This window comes from Camelus ferus, chromosome 15 (assembly GCF_009834535.1).
Source record: "Camelus ferus isolate YT-003-E chromosome 15, BCGSAC_Cfer_1.0, whole genome shotgun sequence".
Classification (NCBI taxonomy): Eukaryota; Metazoa; Chordata; class Mammalia; order Artiodactyla; family Camelidae; genus Camelus; species Camelus ferus.
In genome coordinates, this window is record NC_045710.1 from 45,405,214 (window position 1) to 45,423,799 (window position 18,586).

The following is an 18,586-nucleotide window of genomic DNA, read 5'->3' on the forward strand; positions in this document are numbered from 1 at the left end:
TTCTTTTTTTAGTGCTGTATGAAATAATGGTGCATCAGTTAAAGACCAATGAAGGCTTATATTTGATGGTATAAGTAGCCCATCCTCCTAATGTTTATAGACTAGTAAGGGTGTTATTAAGGAGAGAAATGCAAGAAAAAAGGTATCCTTAGAGGATTGTAAAGGAGGGCAGAGTCCAGGAAAATTTCCAGGTGGAAGTGGCTGTGGAGCTTAGTTTTTAAGAAAAAATGGAGTTATGCAGAGAAGGTAGTCCAAGCACAGGAAGCAAGAGAGACAATGGTGAGTTTAGGGTGGTAGTCATTCTTGATGAGATAATTGAGAAGAAGAGCAAAAAAGCAACCAAAACACAAAATTAGCTTCTCACTACAGATCAGTAGACTTCTGTTTTTCTTAACTTGTTAACCCAGTAAATTTAATAATAGGCGTGTGATCAACTTGAGGTGCTGTGTCCCCCTTAGAGGAGATCTACAGGGTATCAAAATGTGGTTTCTTGGGGCCACATATCCAGTCTTTTTTCACTATTTCTACCTGTGATCAGCGAGATGGGCAGTCCGGCTTCTCAGTGCCTTTTTAATTGTCATTTATTTGATGTTACCTCCAGAAACCTTTTAAATGGATAGGATGGAATATTAATTATGTTAATTCCAAGAAAGCACTATAAATACTCCTCTATTTTTTTTATTAGATTGTGTTGAACAGGATTGCCCAATCAAACTCACCTGACAAGATTATACCAAGAACAGAGATGATATACTAGCTCAAACAATACAATGTAAACAATATAAAATCACGAAGTTTCTAAGCTTATTAAATTTAAGTTTGAATCCTCCTCCAGGAGCAAGTCAGTCTCTTGATCTCACAAAGCTGTATTCTGATAAATTACCTCTACTTTTTCTTTCAGAAGAAAAAATATATATAAATGTTTCTTTTCTCCTCTAATAAATTTCCTTCTGTGTCATCTCAGCCAAGGGATCTTACTCTGATGGCAGGGTATGGACTGGATATCTTTTTCAGAAACTATAGCTTGCACTTTCTTCCATTTAAACTAGTGTAGCTTCTTCAGTAGCTCTAAACTGGGATTATCTTTTCAGACCCAAGTGTCTCATAGATACTCCTTTTCCAAAATTCCAAAGGGTGAATAATACATATAGGAATACCACAACCCATATCACAAAAATTAGAAGCATTCCTTTTCCCATGTAACCAATACAATTTATACAGTTTATAATCTAAGTACCAATCAGAGGTGGCCCAGCATTTTAGGATAGGACATTTGCCCTGGTATAGTCCTATTTATAGTCTACTATTAATGTTTCACCCCCTAGAAATGTGATCCTGTTAAACTTTCTTGAACCTAGTCAATCCCTGTTGATATTCCTTGTATATGAAAGTATGTTAGTTGGACAGAGAGGAGATTCAAACTTTCACTAGGAACATACTGCACTTTTTGTTCTGTTAACCAGTAACTAAAGAGTGCTTTTAGTCAAAAATGGCTATATACCTGTATCTGTTAGAATTATATACTTTGTTATATCCTGTGTATGGTAATAGTTTTCCTCTGAGGTTCATTCAACTTCGTAGTTAGAAAGCCAGATCTTTCCCCACCCTGTCCCATGAAGTTGGTCAAGACAGAAGCGCAGCACCAGTCAGAATGGCTGTCATTGAAAAGTCCACGGACAATAAATGCTGGAGAGGGTGTGGAGAAAAGAGAACCTTCTTACGCTATTGGTGGGAATGTAGTTTGGTGCAGCCATTATGGAAAACAGTATGGAGATTCCTTGAAAAACTAAAAATCCCATTCCTGGGCATATATCCGGAGGAAACTCTAATTCGAAAAGATACATGCACCCCAGTATTCACAGCAGCACTTCTCTCCTCCTTTCCTCCCTTCCTCCCTTCCTTCCCTCGCTCCCTTCCCTCCCTCCCCAGATTATTTAATCTCATATATTGTGTCATTTCTTCTGTTCATAATGAAGGCCACTTTTGAACACCATCAGTTTTGGAATTTGCTGAAAATTACTGGCATGTCAGAAAAGGTGATCACCCTCCAAAGGTTTTTGTTTGTTTGTGGGTTTTTTTTTTCAAACTAAACTTCCTTTTTGATCATCTTTCTGACTTGGTAGGCCTAAGGTTCAAAATTAACTATTTTGTTTCTTAAAAAGTGGTATTTCTTGTTCCCATATAGAAAAAATTTAATAATAGAAAGCAACAATGTTTTTCCACCAACCTCTTAGAATTAAACTCCTGCATTTAGAATAGGAAGCTCTTAGTTCAAACAGCCTTTTCTGATCTTTTAATTATCCTGTCAGTTTTCTGTTATATATGATTATGTGAATGTTGACTGGCTGTCTGTGTAAATTAGGTGTAGTATTCTAGATATGGCTAGTAGTTAAATGAAGCTTTATAAGCCAATTCACTCTCATTGCGGTTAAATTTCTGAGAAAGTATACACACACACACACACACACACACACACATTTTTCCTACTTCATTTTCCTTATGTTAAATATTTAGTGTGTTGTTCCAGTTCAGAAACTTTTCAGATTGTATTTCTGGGAGGAAATTCCATCTCCTTTATTCTGAAGTGACCGTTTGTCTTTAGAGAAAATAATGGAGAAACTTTTGTTGCACTTAAAAAAAAGGAAAGGTATGCCCAAGAATGATCATACATGCCTTGAGTCTGACAGAATTCTCAAAATTCTAAGATTCTTGTGTGACTGCCGATTTGCTTAAAAACTTAGTTTTCCATTTTCATCATGCCTAATGTCTGTCATTTTTTGTTAATTGTCAATTTTATTCAATTATATTAATTAAAGCAAGTGTCCATCTTCAAATTCTACATTCTAAAATTCCTCTCACATAAAGGGACCTTACATGGATTAATATCTAAGTCTGCTGTACTGTATTTACGTGTAACACAAGAAAACCTGTGTTAAAATAGTAAACAAACTGCTACATGATAGACAATTTATTTCATATGGTAGTTTACTGTGTTAAATGTCCTAGCTAACAAATTAAGGAAAAGTTTTATTTAGCAGCAACAAAACACTATTTTCGCACTATTACAATGTGTATGCTATTGGGTAGTCTTTTTGGTTGGATTTTCTGATTTTTGTCCCACTTTTATCAAGTGGAGATGCATCTTTATTGATGTTAATCATACCTTACAGATCAAGCAAGTAGAGTAGTATAAAACTTTACTAGATTTAACTCTTAGTGCTCGAATTTCTTATTACTTCACTATTTATTAAATAGATACCATGTCATATTGAGAGTATGATCATGAAAAAGATATGGTCCCTGACTCCAGCTATCCTACAGTCTGGTGAGAAATAAAAAGGCAACCACTAAGATAGAAATAAGTATAAGGTGTTAAATGTGCACATATAAAGAGTAACTCAGTCTTCGTGGGTGGGGGGGGAAGCTTTCTGTTGAAAGTTATATATGAGTTGAAACCTAAAAAGGTGAAGTTTTTTTTAATTGAGCTATAGTTGATTTACCGTATTATATTAATTTCAGATATACAGATTATACTCCATTAATAGTTATTACTTGGGAATGGCTGTAATTCCCTGTGCCATATAGTGTGTCCTTGTTGCTTATCAATTTTATACTTAGTAGTTTGTTATCTCCTAATCTCATTTCCCTCATTGGCCTCTCCTTTCCTGTCCTCAGTGGTAACCACTAGTTTATTTTCCATATCTCTGGATATGGAAATACATGTTTTGCATATATATTTATTTGTATTATTTTTAAAAAGTTCTACAGTCCTTTATTTGTAATCTCAAAATCCAAAATCTCTGTTGCCTAAAGACTTTTTTTTAACTGTTTACATTTTGGAAATTTGGTTTAAATTCATTTGGAGGCAAAACCTGTCCTGACCTGCTGTGAAGATATTTGTAGTATTTATTTCACTTAGTTTGAATATTTAAGCATTTTACTGTACAAATATTACTGTGTTTGATTTTGGGGTGCTGCCTCAGGCCTCACAGGGAGGGTGCTGTAATCTGGGCACTGTAATATAGGCATAGGCACTGTATTGCCTTCCTAAAATCCAAATAAGAGATTTTTTGATAAGAGACTAAGTACTTCTGATAGTCGGCTGCGGTGAGTTTGGAGAGTGCTTTAGGTGGCTGGATTAACTTGAACAGAGGCAAAAGAGATTGTGGTTACTTTGTGAACAGCATATACTTCAATAGATTACTTTCTTGAGTATTTTATTTTAAAAAGAGTGGTTGATTTTTCTAGGGTTGTAATAATTTACAACCATTTAGTTGAATTATATTATCATATATAATTTTTTAAGGAATTAAAACATTCACCATTATAGTTGCTGTGAATCTACAAATGTGCATGGTTCACATGGTAGGTAATAGGGGTAAAGGAAAGAACTGTTGATGTTGTTAGTTTTAAGTCAGTATTCGCTGCCCTAAAATCACCCATGTCCCTTTTTAACAAAGCAGATACCTGTCTCCCATCTTGAACCTACTGAATTAGAATTCTGATGTGGAAGGGAGGTGGCTTTGAGAACACTGGGGTCACCTGCTTATATAACTTTTTGGAAACTGGAAGGGTGAATGAGTGTATAAGACAGTATTTTATACATTGTGAAATGTATTCCACTATGAAAATAATTTTATGCCTTCATACCTAGATCAATTAAACAGTATACCCTACTGGAATTTATTACAGTTTACATTTCTTTCTAAAGTTACTTAGCTAGGCCAATATAATATATTAACTTTAAGATTTTACTTCACTTGCCTTTTAAAATAAAATTAAACTATCAACTGATCAATTAGTAACTTTATAAATCATAAATAATATTTGAAAAGCTTTATTAAGTAATACAGAATGTTATCAAATAAAATGCCTCATTAATCATTAAGAAACCTCTCTAAAGTGGATTTTAATATAATTTCTCTGTCTTGGTGAGGTTAAGTGACTAGCGCCAAAATACTGAGAAACAGCTTAGCCTGGTCTCAAACTCAAGTCTTCAGACTCTGAAGCCCATGTGTTTTACTGTTCATTTACTCATCCACTCATCAAACATTTGTTGTCCTAGGCACTGGGTTTAGAGCCTACCTGTAGTAATTAATTACTATGGGGGATACACAAGAACATCTCTACTCAGATACTACAATCTGGCTTGAGGGATACACCCATAAACTAAGAATAAAGTGATGTACTATGCTAAATGCGTAATGACGGTTGAAAAGTGTAACAGAAAGTAGGGGTAGATGAGTTAATGTGGACTGAAATTATCAGGAATGTTTTAGGAGCAGCTTTTCAAACTTACCTGTGTTTAACCCTAGAGGCATGTGGCAGTTTCTATCTTTTTGTATTGTAAATTTTCTTCTCTAATATGTACTTTAAGGCATTTTTATAATTTTATAATTATAAAATTTTAAAATTTTTATATTTATTCTGTGGCATTTTATAATTCCACAGAATCATTTTAGAAAGAGGCAAAAGTAAAAATGAATTTTAAAGATGAAACATAAGTTTAAAGAAATGTCACATTTTGATCGAGCTACTTTTGGTTATACTTCCCAGCTCTTCAGAGGTATGCATCCTACTCCTTAGTAAAGTTAAGGGTTATGGAGAGGAAAAATTGGAGAAGCATTAGATAATGAGAAAAGGCCCAGAGGCTCAGTTAGACCTGGATTTGAATCATATTTACTAGCAGCCTAAATGTGGACTTGGCACTTATTTGTCCTTTCAGAACCTCCCTCTTTTTTTCTCACCTATGAAACTGACTTATCTTACAAAATAGTAGCTGAAATTAGAGCTATTAAAGGCATAAAAAGCGTCTAGCATGGTGCTTGATATATAGTAAAAAGTCAATGCATGCTAATAATAAACGGCAGAGAGACTTCACAAATGATGGGAAAATAATAGACTTGGAAGGAAAACCTGAGGGAATAGGAAATTACTTAATTAATTGATTAGGTTAAAAAAGGACCAGATATGGAAAGTCATGAATACCAGATTTGTAGTTGAATATGCTTGAACAAAGAACAAGTCTTTATAAGCAAAAGGTTTCAGAAAAGATGAGTACTGAAATATGGAGTCACTTACTCAGCTACTCAGATCAGTGAAATCATCTTTCCCTGTACTGGTGACAGATGCCACAGTCGGCTTGCTATCACACACATTCAAGGCTCTTCACCTTGAATCTTGGGACCCTCAGGGGTTCTTGTATGGATAGACTTCAGAGGATTGAGATTTCTTTAAAATGTAGGTAAAAGTTTGTGTATGAGGGTCCTTTTTTTCTTTTTAATCAGATTTTCAGTGAAATCTGTTCCCAGAACACTTTAAGGACTACTGTGTGTTTTTATAATTTTTGAAAAATAGATGAGTGACATGTTACAGTCGGGAAAACCACTTCTCATATGGATAGCCCATTTTATTATTTTGTAACTTTAGATAGTAATCACCCTTTTATCTTATTTTCTTTACTATGCTTTTTGTAGACAGTAAATGGAAGGCACTAGAATGTAGCCCCAAGTAACATTTTTGAGTAATATTTAAAAGTTTAAGTTTATTAGAGGTTTAATGTTACACATTTCATCAGAAACAAAACTAAAGGATGTAGAGCAGTAGCATAATGTTTTAGCATTGTAATAGGTCTTTCTATTTAAATTTAAATTTGATAATACAAAAGGAAGTCTTTTAGTGAGTGATTACTGTCTCTCCAACAACTATATGTCCATGGACGTGAATGTAAGTTGACTAAAAGGTGACTTTGGGGAGTTAAGGAAAGTACCACAGCCTTGTGCATTCTAGTTTCTATAAACTAAAAAATAGTGTACATTTTAACTCTATACTGAATAAATTTGGTGGCGTGTAATTTGTGTAGTTATTACTGAGTCACAGTAGTGTACTGCAGTCCGTCTTCTAAATTGCCAGGGCCATTTAGTTTATTCTTGTTACTTCCTGCTAGCTACCTTCAAATGTCTTTCATATGGATGAATAAGAGAGGAAGACAACCAGAGTTGCTTTCAGTTCTTTTTTTGCCAACTGGAGGGAGGAAGCTGATAAACAAGACAGTCAGCTATCAAAACAAACCTCTAATACTGCACTAGAGATATTTAAAACTAGCAGTGTATTTGAGCAGTTTTTTACATGTTTAATCATAGAAATTCAGCAGTGAAAGGTACTAGCACATACAAGATGTTATGAATCTGCATGAGGCCTTTATAACCCGAAAATGATGAAAGACATTAGAACAGACACTTAGTAATTGTATTATAGTAGTATTCTAATGACACTCGACTTTTAATAGAAAAGTATGTTTTAATGTTTTTCAATTTGCAACTTTCACTTGTCTCTCTTCTTTATTCTCTTAGTGATTTATAAATAAAACTTCCTTTGTCTTATAATGGGATGGATTTTTGGCATTCTAGTTTTCTGGCACAACAGCCACCTTGAAAGACTGGTTAGTATATTGAAGGCTTCTACATAAATTTTTGCTCAAAGACAACCATGCAGTGAATTACAAAAACAAACTCTTAAAAGTCTATGTTAAATTATTTCTTTGTATACAGCTGGAACTTTGCATTATGTAATTGGATATGGGTGCATTTGTAATGACAGGAAAGCAAGTGGAGTCTTTTCACGAATTACATCCTATCAAAGTGGAACTGGTGACATTGTAAGAAAGACGCATAACTGATTAGAGAAGCAAAATTTACCTGTGTACTTCAGATCTGTTATAGAAAGTTATCAGCTTGAGGGTTCAAAACTGAGTACTTCAACACTTTTAAGCTCTCTAGAAAGTAAGATTTTCATAATGCTCTGTGAATTATCTATTACCCTACCCATTTTTTTCTATTAATACCTGATTTCTCTTTAAAATTTTCTTTTGATTCTATTTTTTATAATGTAGTCACGAATTTTCTATATCAAATTTAATGTGGCATTTTCCTAGTATGTCTCTGGTCTCACATAAATTGGGTATAATTGTTGATTTTTATCAGCATTATGACAGCTGGGTACTGTTGAAATACAGTCTTATGCTCAATGACATGATAAAACAGTGTTCTGATAGATCTGGTACTTTAAAATAATTCAGTGCTTAAAAAATATTCTTTGCCTTAAGACAGACTTGTTTTTAAATAAAAATTATTTTGGAGAAACTCTAAGTAATATACAGAAACTCTGTAACTCCTTTTCTTGTCTTGCCTTGAAAATTTGGTTGACAATAGTTGATACTTCATTATTAGAAAACAGAGGTAAAGAGATGTTTCTTAAGTTGTCTTTCAGTGTCAGAATCAAGGGTAGAAACTCCTTGTCGCCTGAATCTTAGGGGGCCCAATTATATTACCATGCTATTAAGATCATAAGGACCACAATAATGAAGACATTTGTATTTTATTGTCTTTCCAAGTTGCTTCTTGCTAACTTTAAACAAAAGAGATAGTTATGTACAGTATATCCACAGACAGATTATAGCTAGTAGCCATTACAGAAGAGGAGCAGTTTGTTATTATTTCCCTGAATACCTTTTTTTCCTAGAGTTATTTACCTTTTAGATCCTGGCAATCTGAATTGCCTGTGGCATTTGTTAATTATTTCAGCCAAATCATTAAAATAAACTAGACTAGTCAGAACATTTGAGAATATGCTGAAAGGAAGGATGTGTGTTGAATGTGTTAAGTGTTTGTTGAACAAGTTTATAGGAAAATAATTCTCTCTTTTTAAACCTGTCTGTGTATGTGTATGTTTATGTACGTATGTATGTATATATTTGTGTGTGTGTGTGTGTGTGTGTGTGTGTGTGTGTGTGTGTATGACTTAAATATAAGCCTTGCCTGCTAAGAAGCACAGAGCTGTCCTTTGGGGGTTGGGTGTGGGGCTGGTGAGATAGAGAGAGGTACTCTATTGCCACTTTCTTTAGCCAGAATTTTTTGATGCAATTTCTTTCTTTCCCTTTCATTTCCTGTTTTTATCTTGAATTAATAGCTTTGATTTTATAAAACCTGAATTATTGCGTTCTTGTGAAAATAGTCAGTTTGAAAATAATCAGTAAAATAAACTTGAAGAATTTCTCCTTTCTCATTAAACTTAAGGAAAAGTTTAGAAAAGTGGTCAAATGGCATGAAATAGGGATGAAACTCTTTAATTAGGTCACTAGAAATCATTGTAATTATTTACATTATGCCTATATATTAAACTTCTTTAGCCAAAGCAATCAACAATACATGCCTTCCTAGCTCTTACACTGTAAGTATTGTCCAAAGTTATTTTTCTCCTGACTTTTTTTTTTCTTTTCAAACCATGTACAGCATGGTGACTGTAGTTAAAAATACTGTGTCACATATTTGAAAGCTGCTGAAAGAGTAGACCTTAAAAGGTCTCATCACATGGAAAAAAAGTTGTAACTGGGTGTGATGATAGATGTTTAAGCTTATTGTGGTAGTCATTTTGTAATATATACATATATTATTAGATTGTGTACCTAATACAATGTTATATGTCAATTATATCTCAGTTTAAAAAAAAAAAGAATAGGATTAAATGCTTTGTAAAAGAGACTATTATTGTCCTACTTAATTGGGTCACAGAATGAATGGTTTTTGGACTTCACTATACTGGGTACTATAAAATTGATTTCTTCATTTACTTCCTAGATTTGGGGGATGTAACAAGACAAGGTTTCAGCCCTCAAGTAGTTTTCAGTTTAATCAGAGAGGGAGATCTGTGAGCAAATGATGGGACTACAGTGATGATGCCAGGAAAGAGGCAGGTGGAAGGTCCATCGAGGTTGTCAAGAAGTGGCTGTGCTGTCAGAGACATGGGAAGGGCTTTAAGACATGAACTATGTCTTAAAAGACTTTCAAAAGTTTACCCACAAGAAAGTTGTGTGAGAAGGGTGGGTTCTGGCAGAAGGACAGAGGAAATAGCAGTGGTAAAGGACAGAAATAAAGTAGCTACAGTTTCATACCCAAAATGGGGAGAGCAGATGGGGTTAACACTAGAGAGATGAGCACTAGTGGCTGGCCTTGTGTGCTGTATGGTAGAATTTGAGCTCTATCCCAGAGGCATGTGAGTCCCAGACATGGCTGACCATCAGAATCACCTGTGGGTCTAGTAGAACGTCCAGATTTGCTTAGACTCTGCGTGATTCTGATCCATGATTCTAGTAAGCTATAAAAAAGTTTTAAGCAGAGAAGTAAAACGATCAGATTTGTATTTTGGAAGATCAGTATAACACTAAAAAAAATTCATTTCACTTTATGATTCAGTACACATATATAGGCACCTATATATATAGCAACAACAACAAAAATTCATGAAACACATCTTACTCTTACTAGTATTGTGAGATGAACTCTAATATTTCTTCCTGGTGATTTAGAAAGCTAATTGCAAGCCACTGAAGTGATTTTGCAACTTACTAAGTTGATTTCATGATCCACTAATGGGTCATAGGCCTACAGTTTGAAAAAATATTGCTATAGAGCCTGAATTGAGTGAGTTGTATAAAACTGAAGGGCTAAAGATCAGATAGGCAGTTAATTTATCCAGGGGCATGAACTAGGACAGTGGCATTAGCAGGTGCAGACAGAGAAAAGGAAAGAGATTTAATAGCTATTTAGAAGATGGTGTTCTTAATGTTAACTCTAAATCAGTTCCGACAATTGAGGGATGTCAGGGAGTCCAGATTACTAAGTTGAGTATTTGGGTGCTTGTGTTGTTCTTAAGCAATAGAGAAGAACACAGGGGAAGAATTAGTGAGGACAGGTTGTGGGGGAAAAGATGTATATGGAAAGTAGTTGGATATATGGATGATTTTTCCAACTCAGATTGCTTTAATTAAGTATTTTTTTCCTTCACTGTGTTATTAAAGAACACATTCAAGATTCTGTTCTTTCTTTTACCTTACTGATATAACCTACTTTCTCTTACATTGGTTTCTGGCATTTTTATGTGGATTGCCCTAAAATAGTTTTAAACTTTCTCTTTAGCTATAAGATCTTGCATCACCAGTTCAGTCTTTTCAGGACATCTGACTCCCTTCCAAAAATAACACATAAGAATTAAACCTTTTTTTGAGGGAGAAGCAAGATGGCGGAGTAGAAGGACGCTTATAGCTCACCCTATCCCACAAATACACCAAAACTCACATCTACGGACCCACTCAGCCAACCAGAGCACCTGCCGAACTCTGACAGAACATCACCTTCTTCAAAAGACAAAGACGCCAAAAATCTGGTAGGAGAAAAGGGAAGAAGCAAGAAGAAAAAACAAAACAGTGAGGGACTGGTCCCACAGGGTGGGAGCGGCAAAGGGAGAATAGCACTTGTTCACTGGGTCTCCTCCCTCCAATGGAGAGGCCAGCGGGACGGAGGGGGAGCCTCCGAGGCTCAGATCTGCCCCGAGCACCCCTTGGCCAACAGAACTAAGTTAAACAGGTACAAAGGGTCCCCGTGACACCCACCCCGAGACGGGACCCAGCAGCTGGGGCCGGGCCAGGCTTCCCGAGCCCGGTGGAGGACTGGGGTGGCTACACTGAGGCAGCTCCAGGGGGCCTGCAGGGTGCTGCGTGCCGTGGCTGGGAGGGGATATGGAGCAGAACAACTTCGGTCCCCCATAAATTGCGAAAAAAGCAAAGCAACAAGGCTTGTGTGCCCTGGGGGGAGGGACACCGTAGCCTTTGTCTCCTCAGACCCGCGGCGCCATTACTGGCGCTTCTCGTGAGAAGAGAGGTGGGACACAGCCACAGCCTCCATCTCCTCCTGTGCACAGCGCCCGGGCAGGGGCTGTGCTGAGACCTGAAACCGCACCCAGGGGCTCTGCAACCTCCTAGGCAAGACTGAGACTTGTTTACAGCCCGAGGCAGATAGGGTCTTTCTGCCCTGGCACCTCAGAGAACTCACGCCGCCAAGACAAACGAGCTGAGATTTGGCAAGGAGCAGGGGTGGGGCTGTTCCATGGTCTTCCTCGAGCCCGCCTACAGAGCACCGACCTGAGGCAGAGCGGGCAGCTGCACAGAGCAGCGGAGCAACCGGTGCTGGGAGAGGGCAGGTGGCCACTCACCTTCCTGGCAGGAACGCAGCACCTGACCACGGTGCTTGGAGGGGGCACGATCCACCCACCTGCCTTGCCAGAGCAGCATCTGACTGCAGCATCTGGAGAGGGAGTGAACCCCCCACCCACTGGCCACAGTGCCAGAGAGATATGAGCAATATGTAGAAGCAGAGGAACCACTCCCAATTAAAAGATCAAGAGAAATCCCCTGAAAGCACAATCAAGGAAATAGACATTGATGGCCTACTAGATCAAGATTTCAAAAAAGGGGTGATCAAAGTACTGAAGGAACTAAAAGAAATAGTGTTTAGAGATATAAAATATGTCAAAAAATGAAATAGAAGCTATAAAGAAGAATCAGGTAGAATTAGTAAACTCATTTGCTGAGATGAGAGCTGACCTAAAGGCTGTACAAAGCAGAGTAGATAATGAAGAGGAACGAATAAGTGACCTAGAAGACAGGACAACAGAAGGCACCCAATCAGAACAGCCAAGAGAAAAACAAATAAAAAACAATGAAACCAATATAAGGGACCTATGGGATAATATAAAGCATGCCAATCTACGCATAATAGGGGTTCCAGAAGGGGAGGAAAGGACAAAGGGGATTGAAAAGGTATTTGAAGAAATCATGACTGAAAACTTCCCAAACCTAAAGAAGAAATCAGATATCCAAGTACAGGAGGCTCAGAGGGTCCCAAACAGGAAGAACCCAAACAGACCCACACCAAGACATATCATAATCAAGATGGCCAGAGTCAAGGATAAAGAAATGATCCTAAAGGCAACAAGAGAAAAACAAAGAGTGAGGTACAAGGGAACCCCCATAAGGCTTTCAGCTGATTTCTCTACACAAACACTACAGGCCGGAAGGGAGTGGCAAGATATATTCAAAGTCCTGAATGAAAAAAAGATGCAGCCTAGGATACTCTATCCAGCAAGGCTATCCTTTAGAATAGGAGAGATAAAGAACTTCACAGACAAGCAAAAACTAAAAGAGTTTAGCAACACTAAACCCATGCTATAAGAAGTATTGACAGGTCTATTCTAAATAGAAAAGAAGCAGGATGCTACAAAAATGAGAAACTCATAACTGGAAAGGAGATAACTGCCATGAATTACAAAAAGAATAAACACAAAATTGTAAAAGAAGACATCTAAATCATTAAAAGTGGGAGAGGGAAGCAAAGAAAGCCACTGTGGAAAACAGTATGGAGATTCCTCAAAAGACTAGGAATAGACTTACCATATGACCCAGGAATCCCACTTCTGGGCATATATCCAGAAGAAACCCTACTTCAGAATGACACCTGCACCCCAATGTTCATAGCAGCACTGTTTACAATAGCCAAGACATGGAAACAGCCTAGATGTCCATCGACAGATGACTGGATAAAGAAGATGTGGTACATTTATACAATGGAATACTGTTCAGCCATGAAAACAACAACATAACGCCATTTGCAGCAACATGGATGTTCCTGCAGAATGTCATTTCTAAGTGAAGTAAGCCAGAAAGAGAAAGAAAAATACCATGTGAAATCACTCATATGTGGAATCTAAAAATAAATAAATAAATACAAAACAGAAACAGACTCATAGACATAGAATACAAACTTGTGGTTGCCAAGGGGGCGGGGGGTGGGAAGGGACGGACTGGGATTTTAATATGTAGAATAGATGAACAAGATTGTACTGTATAGCACAGGGAAATATATACAAGATCTTGTCGTAGCTCACAGCAAAAAAAAAAAAATGTGACAATGAATATGTGTATGTTCATGTATAACTGAAAACTGTGCTCTACACTGGAATTTGACACAACATTGTAAAATGACTACTACTCAATAAAAAAAAGTTTTAAAAAAATTATAAAAAATGAAAGTATAGACGCCTGAAAAAAAAAAAAAAGAATTAAACCTTTTTTTTCTTTCCAACCCACATAATTCCATCCTCATCTGTTAGAGGTGGCAGTCTTATCTTTCTGACCCTTCTGCTTATTGTTATCATTCTGTGCTCTGAGCTTCTTGAACGTTAATTGTGCCTTTTGCATTCCCATATGTAACCAGCTAAGTGTTATAAGCAGTGCATCAATGCAGGTTGAAGTCTGCTGACTATCCTCGAGAATTTGATCATTTTCTACCACTCGTGATTCAGTTCAATGGATCAGATTGTAGTCATTGTCCAAATTATTCACAGTTTTTGTGGGTCAGGGAAGGGCTTGGCTGGGCAGCTAGGGCTTGATTGGGCAGCTGTGGCTTGGAGTCTCTCAGAATGCAGGAGTGGGAGGTGTTTCGGGGCTAGAACATCAGATGGGAGCACAGGAGGGGGCTTTTTCACTTCATGTAGTCTCAAGGCCTTCCTTATTTCATCTCTCTGAGTGGGTTAGTTTGGATTTCTTTCAGGGCAGTTGAACTGCTTTTGTGGCAGCTGGAGACTTTAGGAGTGACTCTTTCAGCTCTTCAGGGGGAAGTTGCATCACCTTTTCTGACCAGGCCTTATTGGTTACAGTGTTACTTCCCCACACTCTTAGCCACAGGCTAGTCACAAACCTACCTAAACTCAAGGGAAGGGGAATTAGACGCCGCCACTTGATGGGAGAGAATGGCAAGGCTCTAGAAGAAAATGTGTGATGAGAAATATTTTTGCAGACAATCTGCAGCAGCTGTGTAGGAAATAACAAATTCCTTCATACAGATCTTTAGTTTTGCTACCTTATCCTCCTTAAATCTTCTGAAGATCAAGTTAGCTTTTACGATTTAAATTTTTGCATTTTGTGTAATCTATGAACTTGAATAATTTACTTTCTCTGCTGTGGAATTAAGTATATAGTTAGGGTTAGGAAGATGCTTTAAGCCTGTAAGATCTCCCTGGCACAGCATGGTTTAAAGCAGGAGCAGTTTAGCCAGCTCTGTAGAGTGGACCCATTTGAATTACATGTTATCTTGTGTGTGTTTTCCAAGAGCAGTTCTAGAATCCTATCTTCAGAACCTAAATGACCCTTGTAGCCTGTTGAATTAGCTGTTGAAAGTTTTCTAAATTTCTGAAAATACATCCTTACACCAACTGCTAGGTTCCTTGTTAGACCTTAGGAAGGGCTGCATGAAATAAATCAAACATTACTGGCTCTGTTGTATAGCCTTGCAGTTTTTCACTAGAATAGGAAAAGGATCTGACAAGGCATTGTATTTCTTTAAGTATGTGCACTATTGCTTATTTTCAGAAGTAAACTCCTATTGATCTAGTCATGAATTTTGACTGATTTGTTTAGTTCCCAGTAGTGCTGCCATGCTTGAATTATGCCTAATAAATAACATTCGATAATCTGCTGACATAAATATTAATCCTAACTTTGGCTCTAAAATTGTTCTTTATAAATATAACATGCAGAAAAGCAACCCCTGAAGGATAGAAAGTAAAGAATAAAAAGTAGTATGTTAATTTTATTCTTTACCCCCATTAGTATGTTTGTTCATAGAGGAGTGGCACAGTTTGTCTATGTGGAAGGAGATCTGTCGAGAAGAGTCATTTAGTGTAATGCTGTTTAGAGTACTGTAACCACTTGATGGCACCCTTTGATTTGGTACAAACCTCATTAGCCATACTATAGTGAAGTATAGTATTTGTAATGGAATAACACATAAGAACGAAAGACTGCAAGGTATCTGGTTAATGTAGAGATGAAATGAATGCAACAGCAAGGCTAAGCTTTCCTGACCCTTCATGAAAGAACAGATAAAAAAAGGAAGAATAAGCTATTGTGCCAAAGGGAGATGATGAAATTCAAGATCCACACGCATAATCTCTGGCTCAGCCTCTGAAATGTTAATCCCTGGGTAGAATTATTTGAGCTATAGATTGCAATTTATCATCAAAATGGCACTGTGTCAAACAATACTTTTTATATGTGTGATGTTTAGAACTATCCAATTTTAATATAAAATGGTTCACAGAGCACTGGCTAATATTTAAATAGCAACTCTTCAGGGTTGTGATTTTGGGGATGGAATGGGGTGGTTTCTTTACTTCAAAATACTAATTGTATTTTAGATTGAGGGCTTTCAGGGAATCTTTTCTGTTTTTCTTTTAGTGACAGTTTGGTTTCAGTGTCAGGAAAAAGGATTTTTAAACAATGCCTCTCGTTAAAGTAAGCAGTTTAGAATCATTTCTTTTCACATGCTAAGAATATTTTTGTAATTATAGAATAATTCTGTAGTATTCTTCTGACATTGCTTAAAAATACTGTAGCTGATGAAATAGTTTATTTCTTAGGATTTATGTGGACTTCTCTATTTCTTTATTATGTCAAATATTTATAGATTTCCTCTTATTTAAATTACTCGACTTCTGCCACTAGGAAATGTTACCATGATCAGTACGTGCTTGTGATATTTCCTTCGTAAAAATCAAATTATCCCACTTTTAAAAATAAATTTTAATAATATAGGTGGGGGAGGGGTATTGCATATGTCTATTAATCTATCATTTAGAGTAATAATCCTGGACTTTTCCTATGTAAAAAAAATTCTGACTTGTTTTTTAAAAGATCAGAATACTTAAAAGAAATGTTTCTAGAATCTAGAAGCTTGAAATTCCAGTTTAACGATATACTTTTCCTTTCAATTTTATCATACTTGCTTTTAAGAGGCTTCTTTTGCCTATGTTTAGTTAAGAATAACAGTTATTTTCTATTTAATTACTAAGAAATCATTTTACTTAACTTTGTGTTTAGTTCTTTGTGCCTGTTTCTGAAGGTCCACCAACAAGGTGATCTCTAACAAAAACTTATGCAGTATTTAATCTTTATCCAGTAGAATCATATGATTTCAGGATCTAATTGCGGATGTTAAAGGCATACCATGACCCTGTATTAGATGCTGCAGCACAGGTCTGTGAAACGTCACTCATCAGTGCATGGATAATTCTCTCTTGCCTTATTTTAGCTCTGATGAGGAAAAAAATACTTGATTTAGTGGTGGTAGAAAAAGTGGGAGAGGTCACTGCAAAAAGAATTTGTCTTGTGGAAGTAGCTTGACTTTGACAGCTATCGTCTTTAAGTGATCGTGAAGGGTTAAGAGTGAGATCCAGAGTCACAAGTGGAGACCAGAAGTTGTGCATGTTTGGGGCACTGCCCTTCCTTTATACATTCAGTCAAGAACAGTAGCACAGAGTAGTCCTTGGTAGTAGTAAGAAAAGTCCTTAGGCTGTTGCCGTTAATGAAAAGTGTTCTGTGAGACTGAGTGGTCATCACAAACTGCTTTTGGAGGCAGAGGGTTCAGAATGTACATTGAAAAGACATAGACATACATAGTAGACAGAGAGCTTGGGGCTGTGAACCTGATAATATTAATACTGAAGTATTACATAGTTGCTTCTTCCATTTACATAATTACATCTGTTCACGTTTTAACTTAAATGCCACCCTGAAAATTGAGAGTTAAATTAACTAAGTATTTTAAAATGTGACACTTTCCCAGTTATGTAACCTCCCTTGCCCCTCCCTACCCAAAGGACTACTCCATGCTTTCTGTTTCTGAGGACCTAATATTCTAAGGGACAGGCAGTGCCTCAAATATGCACAACTTCTAATCTTCATAGATATAACTCTGGCTCTCACTCTTAGCTCTTCATGATCACTTAAATAAGACAGCTGCCAAAGTCAAGACTGCAGTAACCTTTTCAGCAAGCCTACTGGTTCCACACGGAGTGCCAATGCATACATCTTCCATCCCACTGCACTGGCAATCTCATACCCAATTGCTGAATACACTGTTCCAGCCTGGTGCCTTTCAGCATACACAAAACTGATCAGTGTCCAACTTTATCCAGCCACCCACACTAAATCTGAAACCTCGTGATGCTGTCATAGATGCCTGCAGGGTAACATTCCTGCAAACTTTTTTTAAAACATGAGATTCTTAAAGCTACTAGGGGAAAAAAAAAATCCACTTTTCTGGTGAAGACTACCTGAAGTTTTCTAAGAATGACCTTCTTTAATTTGCTATAAAATGTTGGCAAACAAAGTTTGGTGGGGAAGGGGTATTTTATACTTGTTGGTCTTCCCACATCCTCCTAATTTTATAGGTCTTATTAAATAGGTTACAGTGGGTCAGTCTTTGAAACAGGGCCCAGATGAGCATTTTTATTTCATCTGTAGCAACAGCATGTATTATTGATGACTGACCTTTACCCTGACATAGTGTAGTTTTGTGGATGAAATAAATGAAGAAACTGCTTCTTGGCTTGATTTGTATTGGCAGAAGAAAGCAAACAGAGTGGTTTGTCAGGTTGCTAAAAATGTCAAAATATAGTCCTGGGACAATTTCTAACCAAGTTTTTTTTTTTTTTAATTTCTTTTGTTTTTTAAATAATGTGTGGGTGGTTGGATGTTCTTTGGAAAAAACACACCTTTGAAAGAAAATTGGATTCCAGTAATACCTGTATCAGGTTAGTAATAGGAAATAAATTGTTTGCCTTTACTTAAAGTTGTATTTTATTAGATCCCTGTTGATGGCATGTTTGAACATTAAACCTTTTAAGAATTTCACAA

General features: G+C 36.7%; 1 protein-coding gene across 1 annotated transcript in view; it reads left to right on the top strand.

The window, feature by feature from the left end:
- Positions 1-18,486, top strand: part of LOC116669001 (EH domain-binding protein 1-like) — a 197,534-nt gene extending 179,048 nt beyond the window's left edge. Inside the window, exon 6 of the mRNA XM_032497655.1 lies at positions 18,454-18,486. Within this exon, the coding sequence (XP_032353546.1) occupies positions 18,454-18,471 (18 nt within the window). The 3' untranslated portion in view covers positions 18,472-18,486. The remainder of the gene's footprint in view (positions 1-18,453) is intronic.
- Positions 18,487-18,586: the final 100 nt, after the last annotated feature.